This window comes from Panthera uncia, chromosome C2, assembly GCF_023721935.1.
Source record: "Panthera uncia isolate 11264 chromosome C2, Puncia_PCG_1.0, whole genome shotgun sequence".
Taxonomy (NCBI): Eukaryota; Metazoa; Chordata; class Mammalia; order Carnivora; family Felidae; genus Panthera; species Panthera uncia.
The window spans coordinates 108,488,571-108,500,851 of NC_064810.1; the positions used below are offsets into that span (position 1 = coordinate 108,488,571).

At 37.2% G+C, this 12,281-nt stretch overlaps 1 protein-coding gene across 1 annotated transcript; it reads right to left on the reverse strand.

The window, feature by feature from the left end:
- Nucleotides 1–3,224: 3,224 nt before the first annotated feature.
- Nucleotides 3,225–4,207, reverse strand: LOC125922136 (transmembrane protein 183A-like). Its single transcript, XM_049629988.1, is given in 2 exon segments — nucleotides 3,225–3,948; nucleotides 3,950–4,207. Coding segments are annotated over 2 exon segments (798 nt in total). The 5' UTR covers nucleotides 4,040–4,207; the 3' UTR covers nucleotides 3,225–3,240.
- Between the last annotated feature and the right edge of the window lie 8,074 nt (nucleotides 4,208–12,281).

Genomic DNA, 12,281 nt, shown 5'->3' on the forward strand with positions numbered 1-12,281 from the left:
GAATAGAGCAAGTAAAGGAGATCAAGCAAAGATTGGTCTGGAGATGAAGACAATGGTACTGAAGCATCACATCAAGTAAGGTTCTAGATTAGAACCTGGGATTTTAAAGTGGGCTCTGTGCAGCCCTCAGGTTCAGCGTGTGCTTTGACAGGTAGTAGGAGATAGGAGATGCTGATTGGGTGGATGCCTGGGGCTTACAAACCAGTTCTGTTTGTTTGGATTTGGGTTCCTTGTAAGAACTTCTAAGCTAAAAGTTTCAGTGGCCAAAAATCAAAGGGAAAAAGGAAAGAAAAAGGGGGGAAAATACAAAAGGCAATAATTTAAGTTCTCTTCTTAAAGTCTCTGTCAGCTTAGGATTCTATGTAACAACAATAACAGATATATTTGAAAGGTGTTAAAAATACCTGAAAAAGATACTTTCTCCTTAGAGAGTTTCAGAAAATTGTGTTCCCAAGGTTAGGCATGTATCTGTGCATCCAACACTCTCGTGTGCACTCTCTTGTATTCTCTCTGGTACATAAATGTGCATTTTAAGTGTTTTTGTATTTCTGAGAGAGAGAGAGAGAGAGAGAGAGAGAGAATGAATGAGAATATGAGTGGGGGTAGGGGCAGCAAGAGAGGGGGACAAAGGATCCAAGGCCAGTTCTGCTCTGACAGCAGAGAGCCTGATGTGGGGCTCAGACTCCTCACAAATTTTGAGATCATGACCTGAGCTGAAGTTGGATGCTCAACTGACTGAGCCACCCAGGCACCCCCACAAATGGGCATTTTAAGAGCTCTCTCAGGGCTAAGCTGTGGATATTCTCTACTGGTTTGTCTCATATATCCAACACTCATGATTCTGATCTTCCTGCTAGTGTAAAAACTAATAAAAATAGTTTCTCGTGTAACTCAAAGATCTAAGCACACTTTGTATACGATTAAGCTGAATATAAAATATCCAGTTACCCTTCTGGGGGAATTGGGAGAGTGTCTTTCTTCATTCATTAGTGTGGTTCCTGGTCCCCAGATATAGAGTCTACCTAAGGAGGCACTCACGTGAACCTAAAGCTCTGAGTAAACTCTTTGAGGTCAAGACTGTATGTGTATATACATTGCTGTGTTACAAAGCTAACTACTATATTTACTTACATATGCTGTGACATGTCTATAATTAAATAATGAAAGAAATCAATTATTACACAGTAGGATTATCAAAAATAGAACTGGTTAAGAGTACCGAAATTCATATTCTTTCAACAAATATTTATTGAGCACCTTCAATGTGTCAGGCATGGTTCTAGACACAAGGGACACCACAGCAAAACTTGATCTCATGACAGTTACATTCTAGTAGGGAAACTTAGACAATATACAGATAAACGTGTTAGGTGGTGATAAATGCTATTAAAGATAGAGCAGGGTCAACGGATAGAGAAGAGTGGGGCTGCTATTTTCTATAGATGTATGAAAATACAAGGTTTATGCAGCAAAAGGGGCCTCAATGTGGATGCTCATAAAGAAAAACTAGGAGGTCCATTTTCATAATGTTGATGTTTCAAAGGTTTTGTGTAGAGCTGGTATCATCTGCCAGCTTTAGCACCTCTCTATCCTTGGTGTGCATCTTTTACTTTGTGGTTTGTTTGGTTTCCTTTTGACTTCCTCAAAATGTCCAGGGTTCTGCAAGATTGTGTTACTTGCAACTTTTCTCCCCTTAGTGGATCTGCTAAAAATAGAATTCTAGAGTAGTTTCACTTCTTTTTTCTTCTTTTCAGCCCACATGCATACTTTCTCTTAAATTCTTTTCCAACATAGATGCATTTTTCTACTTATGTACATTTACTCCCATATTTTCATTTTTATAAGTAAGTATATCAACTTTGTCATTGGCATATGACTTTTTCTTTCTCTGCATAATATTATAATAATAAACAAAGCATCTGCTTCCTCAAGAAAGAGTTGGAGATCAAATTTGTGTTTTCATATTATAACTAATTTTTTTTTCATGATAAATCCAAGAAGTGCTCTGTTTACCATAGAAAAACAAATATATTAGTTTGGATTTTCAAATAAAAACTTCAGTGTTACATTTTATCAACATTATGGTTGATTATGTGGTTATTTCATTGGGAGACCCTTGTATAAATATAAAAAATGTATAAATAATAGCATTGCTTAAGCTATAAAATAGATTCTTGGCAAGATTTGTATTAGACTGTGAGGCTTATATGCATCTTTATAATTTTTTTAAATGAAGCTATAGTAACGTTCTTTATTATTTATTTTGAGACAGAAAGAGAGGATACACAAATGGGGAAGGGGCAGACAGAGGGGTGGGGGGAAAGAGGAATCCCAAGCAGGCTCCACTCTCAGTGCAGAATCTGACACAGGGCTCGATCCCATGACCATGAGATCATGACCAGAGCTGAAACAAAGAGTCGGACACTTAATTCGCTGAGCGGTCCAGGAGCCCCAATAACCTCTTTCTTGCCCCATACCCCATATTGTTAAGTGCTTATGAATATAGTGTCTCTGTCCCACAAGTAGAATTTATTTTTATTTTTATGCATCTGGAAAAGGTGAAGGGACAAAGTGATGAGTTGGAAGCCTTTTCTTAGGGGTTAGAGGGCCTTTGATAATATTTTAAAGCATGATCCAGTAATGGTTTATACAGATTAGGGTTAAAGATCCCATCTGGTATAACAGTCTTATAAAATGTGTTCGGTGGTTGTGTTAGCTTATTACACATATCTAAATATTTTATGATTGTAGATTCATTCTTCTGCATTCCTATGGAAATATCTTTGGAAGTTTAACCTATCAAATTACATATATATATATATTAGAAACAATATGTTACAATTTATAGTGCATACTGTGTACTCACAGATATCCCTATAATATCTCTCATTTTGCAGCTTCATTATAACTGAATTTGGGTGCAGAAAGCAGTTGACATATAAAGAGTTTAAAGGTTAAAAACCACTTGAGGCAACGTGGTGAGATTAAAGTGTTCTGAAAAAATAAAATAGATAAATTAAAAATAAGGCCTTCAGGTTAGGCCTGGCTCTGTCATTAAGGTAATTCACTGTCAATTCAGGCAACTGAGTGAAGGCTTCTGGAGCACGCTCCCTTACAGATGTCAATCAGAATGATAGCTGTGGGTGTCTCAGACACCAAATAATTGTGGAAATGGCCAGGGTTAGGCAAAAGTGATGTGGAATCTGGTGAACTGGAGACCACCTGCCCTGCCCAAAGGCATTACATTAAAAATATTGGGACACCACCAAAGAGTCGAACGCTGTGCGCTGGGTCCAGGATGATTTGCACGCCCTGTTCCCTGCGCAGTTTCCGGCCACCACGGACAGGAGAGTCCTGGAACACCAGTCTCACGCGATGATGCCGCATGTCTGTGCTCACATTGATAGTAAACAGGGTAAATATCATTCCCATGACAATTGGAATAAAGATGAAGTTGAGGGTAGTGACCTGTAGTAGGCGGCATTCCTGGTCTGGGTTGGTATGAACATCTTCGTACTGAATGGGAGGCTGCAACCCTCCCATACACTTGCTCTTTAATCTAGGGGACTGTTTTTTGAACTTAAAGTTGAATTCCCACATTGGTTCCTGTCTGTTCCCAACAATCTTTCTGCACCAGAAAAGTAAGCATTTGGAATTCTTTAATGTGCTGGGAGTGCTTTCTGGAATGGCTGGATTCTTGGAAATTGGAGCAGCAAATGGCTCATACATATGGTACAGAGATCGGATCACACATGCCCGGAGACAGCGCAGCTTCTCCATGGAGTCTGGTCGCAGGCGCAAAGGCAGAGAGGCATCCAGCGTGCAGTGCCTTCGGTACAACCTGGTCCAAAAGGCAGCAGTGCAAGTGACATTCCAGGCATTCTTACAAATCAGGGAAAAATTCACAATGTCCTCAGGACGGATATAGGAGGCCACCAATAGCCAAATTATCCATGGGATACTCTTCTCCTCCAGCCCCGTCCAGGTCTTCCTTGTGCCTCTTGCTGTTTTTTTTTTTTTCTGGAGACGGTTCTCTCATGGATGCACAGCGTTCGACTCAGACTGGTGGCATCCTCAGTACCCATTCTCCCTGAGAATATAGGGAGATTACTGCTTCTCGTCGCTGAGGGCAGCCCTGTGCTGGGCCAGTCCATTAGTAATCAGATTCCGGTTTGGAAGGGGCGTCCGGATTGTATATCTGGTCAGTAACTCACGTGCTCTTCCAGTTCCCCGGCCTCCTGGTAGGGGAAGGAGAAGGATTGAATTGAGAGGAAAAACAACTATGATTTATAAACATATTTTAATGTAAAAAATGTGCATTTGAAAGGAGAAACCTGGCCCCATTTTCTGTGTTAAACCCCATTTGGTGCTATTGAGTTTGTTGTTCTTTATTCTTTTATCCCAGCAAAAATGGATGATCTTGCTCTAGGGAAAAATTAAACTCTTAAATCTCCAAACAAGGAAGTTTCAGCCTTCCCTTGTGATCAGAGAGGAGCCTTAGAGGCCTAAAATTGTTGCTACTATTGCTTGCCATTAAGCTCCCCCTCAAACTCAAGTGAATATTTTCTCTTCTCCCTTTACCCTCCTCCAGAAATAAAGGAGGTGACAGGGTTTTCAGAAAAAAAAATATTGGGGCACCTAGGTGGCTCAGTCAATCAAGCGTTTAACTCTTGATCTTAGCTCAGGTCATGATCTTGCAGTTTGCATTCAAGCCCCACATCAGGCTCTGGGCTGACAGTGCAGAGCCTGCTTGGAATTCTCTCACCCTCTCTTTCTGCCCCTCCCCCACTTGTACACACACAGGCGCCTGCGCCTGCTTGCTCTCTCTCTCTCAAACTTAAATACGTTGAAGCATGGTGATAACTAAAGTATCTCTTTTAGCTCTAACATTCTGTGCTTTTGTACTGAATTCTCAGAATCAACATGTATTTATTAGGTACCTAATAAATTTGTTATGACTTGTGAGGGACAACATAAAACTATGAATAATGGTTTCTGCCTTTGAAGCATATAATTTAGCCAAAGAAATAAAACAGGTTAAGGAGATGAGAAGGCTAGTTCTTCAAGTGACACAAGGAAAGCATTCTAAAAATAAAATAGCTTTGCCTCCTCTCAAAAAAACCTTGGGTGTGCTGTCATCACATGCTGTAGGCACTTGCAGAATGGAAATACCCTGTAGTGTGAGGGACTAAAGAAAGACCATTGAGGAGGTAAAGTTTAAGTCCAAGATTCAGATGTAAGATCTGGACCAGGAGAGAGTGCAGTGTCCTCAAAAGCAGGGAGTTTAACTTCAGGAGACCTGCTGTAAGCCCTAAGGAATCTGATTGTTTTTGTTTCTTAGATTTTTGTTAATGGAAGATTCTTGTTGGGAAAGTTACTACTAAAATTGTCACTTAGACGCTGAATATTTTTGATACATTCTGGTGTTGGTTGTGGTATGTACATTTCAACGTTGAAGCTAGAAAGTTGGTGAGTAAGAACAGACTTGGTGAATAAACATGTTCATTTGATCACAACAAAATAAATTTATCGCCATTGTATTTGCATTTTTACCCTACTAAGCATCTGTTTTCTCTATATCGTTGTCTCTAGATATAATCTTTTTCTTCAGCAAAACATCTTTCACCATTGTCCCCAAATGCTAGGAAATGTGGAATGACGAGGCAAGATGTATCCAGATAGATGGCCTAATAATGACTGACATCATGCTTTTAAATTTATAAGCATTTTTACATGTATTTTAAACATTTGTTTAAAGAATTCCATAGTACACATTGCATTATCTTTCATTTACCCTAAAGAAAAGATACAAAAAAAGATTTAAAAGAGAAGCCATTTGCATGTCTATTAAGTATGATTAACACTGTCATGCACACAGTAGGATGCAACTATAGAAACCATTATTAGACCTAGTAGATCGCATAGTCTATGCCTGTGATGACATTCATTTCTTCAGTAACTATTTATAGAGCACTCAGTGTGCCAGACACTATTCTAATTTATGAGCATACGATAGTAAACAAGACAGACACGGTTATTCCTTTCTGTATTCTACAAAGATAGTTTGCCCATAGTTCACCAATCTAGGACTCAGATCTTCAGATTGCCAGGCTGTGTTCTTTACACTAGAATGACTGTATCAGTATACATACTTGAATATTAAAATTTTATTGGTTTATTTCTGAGACAGAGACAGAGCACGAGTGGGGGAGGGGCAGAGAGAAAGGGAGACACAGAATCAGAAGCAGGGTCCAGGCTCTGAGCTGTCAGCATAGAGTCTGATGTGGGGCTCAAACCCACAAACCGTGAGATCATGACCTGAGCCAAAGTTGGTCGCTCAACCGACTGAGCCACCCAGGCTCCCCTATACTTGAATATTTTTAATGGTAGTGAAAGAATCTACTCTGATCCAGGGTGGGTAAAAACAAAAATGTTCCTAGAGTAGAATGAGATATCAGAAATTTGTGTCGAATGTAAGTGAAATCACCAAGATATTTATGACAGGAATAAATGCTCAGGGCAATTGCAGCTGCCAAGAATGGATCTTATTTTGCCTTCGTGGTTGTGTGACCAAAGAACTATATTCTCAGATGTAGTTTGCTCTCTCTAATTTGGGAGCCCTATGTTACAGAAAGATGTACTGCAAGAATAAAGAAGACCATGTATTGAGCAATATAAAAACTTAAGGGAACTTCTCTCTATATATGTATATCTATGTATATGTAGAGAGAAGCTCCCTATATATATATATATGTATATGTGCAACTGTCTTTTACAACAGTGATTCTGGATACATCCTTATCCTTTCACTGTGATAATATAATGGGAGCCAAGCATTATTCAAAAATAAATGACAAAACCATCTTAAATAGAACTAAGGTTCACTGAGAGATTTTTTCTGCTGACTAAGCATATGGAAAAGACACTTTACTACTTCAATTACTCCAGCAAGATCACACCTGGTGTTAGATGCATGGTTCAAGAACTTCAGTGCATTAGCTTAGCAGTTAGGTTATTAATCATGGGTGTCAAGCCCGTTCTGCTAATTAACCTTAATTGAGCTCTCTGTTATGGAAGCACCATTACCAATGAAACAACTTAGCAATGATACCGAAATAACAGAGCATGGTAAAACTCAGGATTAACATTACTTCCTGTGCTTGAATACCAATGCCCAATGCACTTTGCTGTAATACAAAATCTTGTATCTTCTATAAAAGCTTAAAAAATACATAGAGTAAAAATTGGTAGAATATGTATAAAATGTGCATAATAAGGTGACTTGGAAAGCATTTTGAAAACAACTTATGTGTTTGCATCGAATATTTAAAAGCAAGTAGAATATAGCATTTTTAATAAAAATAAGAATTTTTAAAGAATCAAAGATTAAAATCTCATATCATCCATTAGTTAATGTGACTGTAAACCTAGTCATGCTTGAAACCAAATCTTTATTTCATTTATGTTCAGTATTACTTCCAACAGTGCCACAAAATGTCCATTAGAATAGAATTCTTCAATATTGCTTTATTAATCTGCCCAGAGAAATGCAGTGCAATTAATTCTAAATTTGATAACCAGCAAGCACTTCAAGTGCTCAATAGGTTATTTATTAAAAAGCAAATCAAAAAGAAATAAGCTTCACTGCCAATGAACGGAATGCTTGGATTTAAAAATGGCCAGAAGGCTATTGGTATTAATAAGCTTTGTCAAATTCATTTTCAGACATGCATGGAGGAATTCATACTATTTTTCCATTCATGTCACAGTGTCTGTCAAGAGGAGAGCTCAGATACCTTGGGGAAAGCTTTCTATGTGCAAGTATTTGAAAATAGAAAGGCAAAGACAGACATTTAGCAGATTCACAAGGGAAGGGAAACCCCTGAAGAATCTTGAGGAAAATTAAAGCAGCAACAATGGAAGTGTTAGGAAAAGGTTTAACCATTGATACAAATTTGGGCAAGAACAACGAATACAAATACTGGTGATACAAGTACTAGAAACTCAAAATCAGCATAAATAAAGATTTACATAGTATGAATGAGGCACCTCAGGCCATGGGTGAATATCTTATGGGCCCTTCCTTTATGCTATATTTACAGAGGTAGAATGTAAACATCCAGGAAGTGGCCCAATTTCATTGGATAGTTATACAGATTCTTAACATTGACCACAGGGATTTAATGGAATCTGAAAAAAAAAATCTCCACTCCTCTAAATGCCTAAAATCTGTGTTCAGATAGTAAACAGGTGCAACTACAGATAAATTACTTAAGTTCTGATCCCTCACTGGTGCTATCCAATAGACCTTCCTGTGATGATGGAAATGTTCTATATCTGTGCTGTCCAATAAGGTAGTCACTAGCCACATATGCCTATTGAGCACTTGACATCTGGATAGTGCAACTGAGGAAATGAATTTTTAATTTTTGTCCTTAATATTAAATATCCACATGTGGCTGGTGTTGGGCAGTGCAAACCAGCCTCAGATGATTACTTTTATGACCTAGCAGGAGTAATAGATCTGATTCAATCACGGTTCTTTCAGTTGTGAGGGACAGAAAACTCAAAATGTGAACAATAAGGAGAATGTATTGGCTCATTTTAACTGAAAAGTCTGAATGTAGGCAGTGTCTGGCATAGTTCGTTCAGGGCTATTTTTTCCCCAGTATTCTCCTTTATTTTTGTGGTTGGGCAATGCCTTTATGCTAATTTTCCTGATGGTCACAGTGTGGCTGTTGGAAGCAACAGGAGTTACATGCTCCTTATTCATGTCTAATAGGAGAGGGAGAGAAAGAGCATTCCCTCCCACAACCGCTTAAAAGGCCAGAGCCTTGCCCTAAAAAAAAAAAAAAAAAAAAAAAAAAAAAATCAACGTGTAGAGCCAGCCACAACGTGTAGAGCGCTGTGTATTGCTTGGCTTACACCTGGTTTTCTTCCCATTCCCAAACAAGTTAACTTTGGCAAATGGAAGGAGATTTTTGATCAATGTTGCACCTGAAAGTTGGATTGGGGGAATGATGTTTTCTCAAAGAAAAATCTAGATGCTATTAGGATGTAGAAAGATAGGGAATGAATACAGATTAGGCAACTGATGATTTTCATCCAGTTACCTCCAAGAATTATACTCGATGATGTAATGTAGATAAAGCACCTAACAGTGCACCTAGTATGTTATAACCCTTCTTGTTCACGTATCCCACCTTCTCTATACTCCCTAGGCAACTATCTTAACCCTCTGGTGTCTTATTTTTTTCAATAGAGAATGTATTATTGTTAAGATTCCTTTTAGCGCTAAAAATGTGTTACTGATACCTACTGGTGATATGTTAACTCAGGGCATAGGAATAAGTGTGTCAAAGGAGAGTTAATTACATTAGAAGGCAATGAATAGCTACAGCTAAGAAAATGCCATTGGATTCTCTGTAACCCTGTGCAAGTGGCCCTGGTGATGGTCTTTCAATGAATAGAGAAAAGAAGAAACAACGGTGCTTATTTCTCATCTCCAGCTCCTCCTTGGCCCAGCTCTATTTCTACCACCCTCAAAGAGACGAACAGATAATAAAAACCAATGATATCTAGGCTTTAGCTGAAGAGCATGAGACTCACCTGAGGCTCACCTTGAAAACTGACATGGAATTTGCTAGGCTGGGACTCAGGCACCCCTTCCTTTTTCTTAAGTGACTTTAATGTATACTATGGTTGAGAAGCACTAAAATGATTTTCTGATAAACAAGAGGTGGAATCAAAAGACTATACTATTGAGGGTCAAGTAGCAGGTCATAACTAAATGATAGGTAAAATAGCAACATAACTAATAGCAGAACTATGCAACATTTTTTTTTCAAAAATATGTACAAAATACATTTTTCATTTGAACAGAAAACAGTCAACTGGTTTCTCACTCTCAAGATTTTAAAAGCCTATGAATTCTATGAGAGATAAAGATTAAGTGGTATATTTCACTAACAAAGCCATAACAGATATTAAAACCAAATTAGAAGAAAAAAGAAAGCAGATCTGACAATTAGAAAATCAAGTCAGTAACATGGCAAGAAGTGTATAACAAGAGCAGAGAAGACAGGAAAAGCATCCAATGAAAGCTATTAGAAAAGAGGAGATTGGAAGAACAAAGAGAAGCTCTGTATACGGAGGGAACAGAACACTCTGAAGAAACAAATTACATTATCATTGAAGATGATTTCATGAAATGAAAGCAAGCATGAATCTTTCAGGTTTAATTGGCCCACGCTGTCTCAGAAAAAATAAATGATTTTAAAAATAGTGAATAATGAATCCTATCCTTGTGAATTTAGTATATTTCAATGACAACCAAAAAATCTTACAGCTTATGAGTACCTGTTCTCTATTATATTCCATTCACCTAAGCAGATGATACCTTGTAACAAATAGGTATCTGATGAATATTTTTTAAATAAACAGATCTTTCATTAAAATAACTGACATATTATGTCATTAAAGATAATGATGCATTTTCTATATTTTGGAGGACTAAATGTCATCCAGAAATTTAGAAATTTTATTTTCATGTTGTTAAATACATTTTCAAATAGCATATATTCATGTATGTATATTTAGTGTGCTATATTGACATATAGTGCTCACCCATGTATTTTTTTGTAAAATTTATTTTTAAGGTGTAATCTATCTAAAGAAGGAAAACAAGGGTGGCTCAGTTGGGTAAGAGTCTGACTTATGCTCAGATCATGATGTCACAGTTTGTGGGTTCGAGCCCTGTGTCAGGCTCCGTGCTGACAGCTCAGAGCCTGGAGCCTGCTTCAGATTCTGTGTCTCCTTCTCTCTCTGCCCCTCCCCCACTCACACTCTGTCTCTTTCTCTAACATAAACATTAAAAAATTTAAACAAGGAAAACAATACATAATTATGATTAAATTTTATAATCAGAAAAATTAAAGTTTTGCATAATTTGTATTATGCTAACAAGTATCATTTCTACTTTATTAAAAATTCAAAGGAATTAACTTATTTTTTTCTCAATTCGTAATTGACTTTGTTCTGCTATTCTGAGGTTTATCTCGTGTTCTTTTTTCACACTTCTTGAGCACTACTTTGATTTTAATCTTGTTTCTTCGATGTAGACCTTCACTCTGACCTCATAGGTTTTGTTTGATATGAAATATTTTTTTTTTTGTTATTTATCATGATTTGCAGTAGCAGTTTTAATTGCCTTGATCCAGTAATGGATTAGGGGAGAGGTTGTTTAATTCCAAGTATTGCCACATGTATGAGTCTGTGGTTGGAGGATACTGTAGTCTCTGTTTGCATCAACTACAAATAAATCATAGAAGAGCTGGTGAAGAGTAGATTAAACATTAACAATTTATTATCTCACTTAAGTTCAGAAGCCTCCCATGCATATTCCCTCTGATCTCACACACCCATCAATTACTAAGAAATAGAAATTGGATTATCATCTTTGATTCAGATTCATGGTTTATACCATGATGTTAAAGATGCTCAAATTGGCTTTTGATTTCCCAGCAAGAAAGGTGGGTTATTGCTGGATGTGTGGACAGCCAACAATATCTGCCTTACCAACAACAAGCAAGAGACTGATAGATTTATTCTCATTATATATAATCATATATAATCTTATTACATATAACATAGGATATGTGATTATATTTTATATACAATAATATAAATGTTACACATTATATACATAAAATTTCATAAAGTTACCTTTGGTTCCTCCAAATTAATTTTAATCTTTTGATCTACTCTGAAGAGTTTAGGAGAAGGTGCTAAAGGTATTTTTTCTTTTTATTATACTGAAATATTTCCTTTATTTTCTTTTTTGTTGTATGATCTTTTTTGTTAAGGTACACCTCACCCCTAGTAATTTGGAGTGTATTCTATTGTTTTACTGTTAGTTGCTTTTATATATCATAATGACCTACTTCCATCCAATTTTCTCAATTTATTGGCCTTTGAAGCAATAAAGAGTCTGTTGATTCTCCTCCATGGAAATGCAAAATAGAAGCCATGTGAGCAAATGACTCAAACTGGTGACTGAATGGACAAAACAGGCACTCCCATGTATTTCTCATAGCAGAGTAGATGTCTAAAGCCTTTTGGAAAGCAGTTTGGCTGTTCATGAAGTATTCATACTCCGTGGTTCAACAATCCTACTTCTAAGAATCTAAAAGAAATGCAGAAGGGCAAAAAGATGTTTGTTCGATAGTGATTCCATTATGAAGAACCTTGTGTGTCATGGCAGAAAAATAGAGAAACAATAT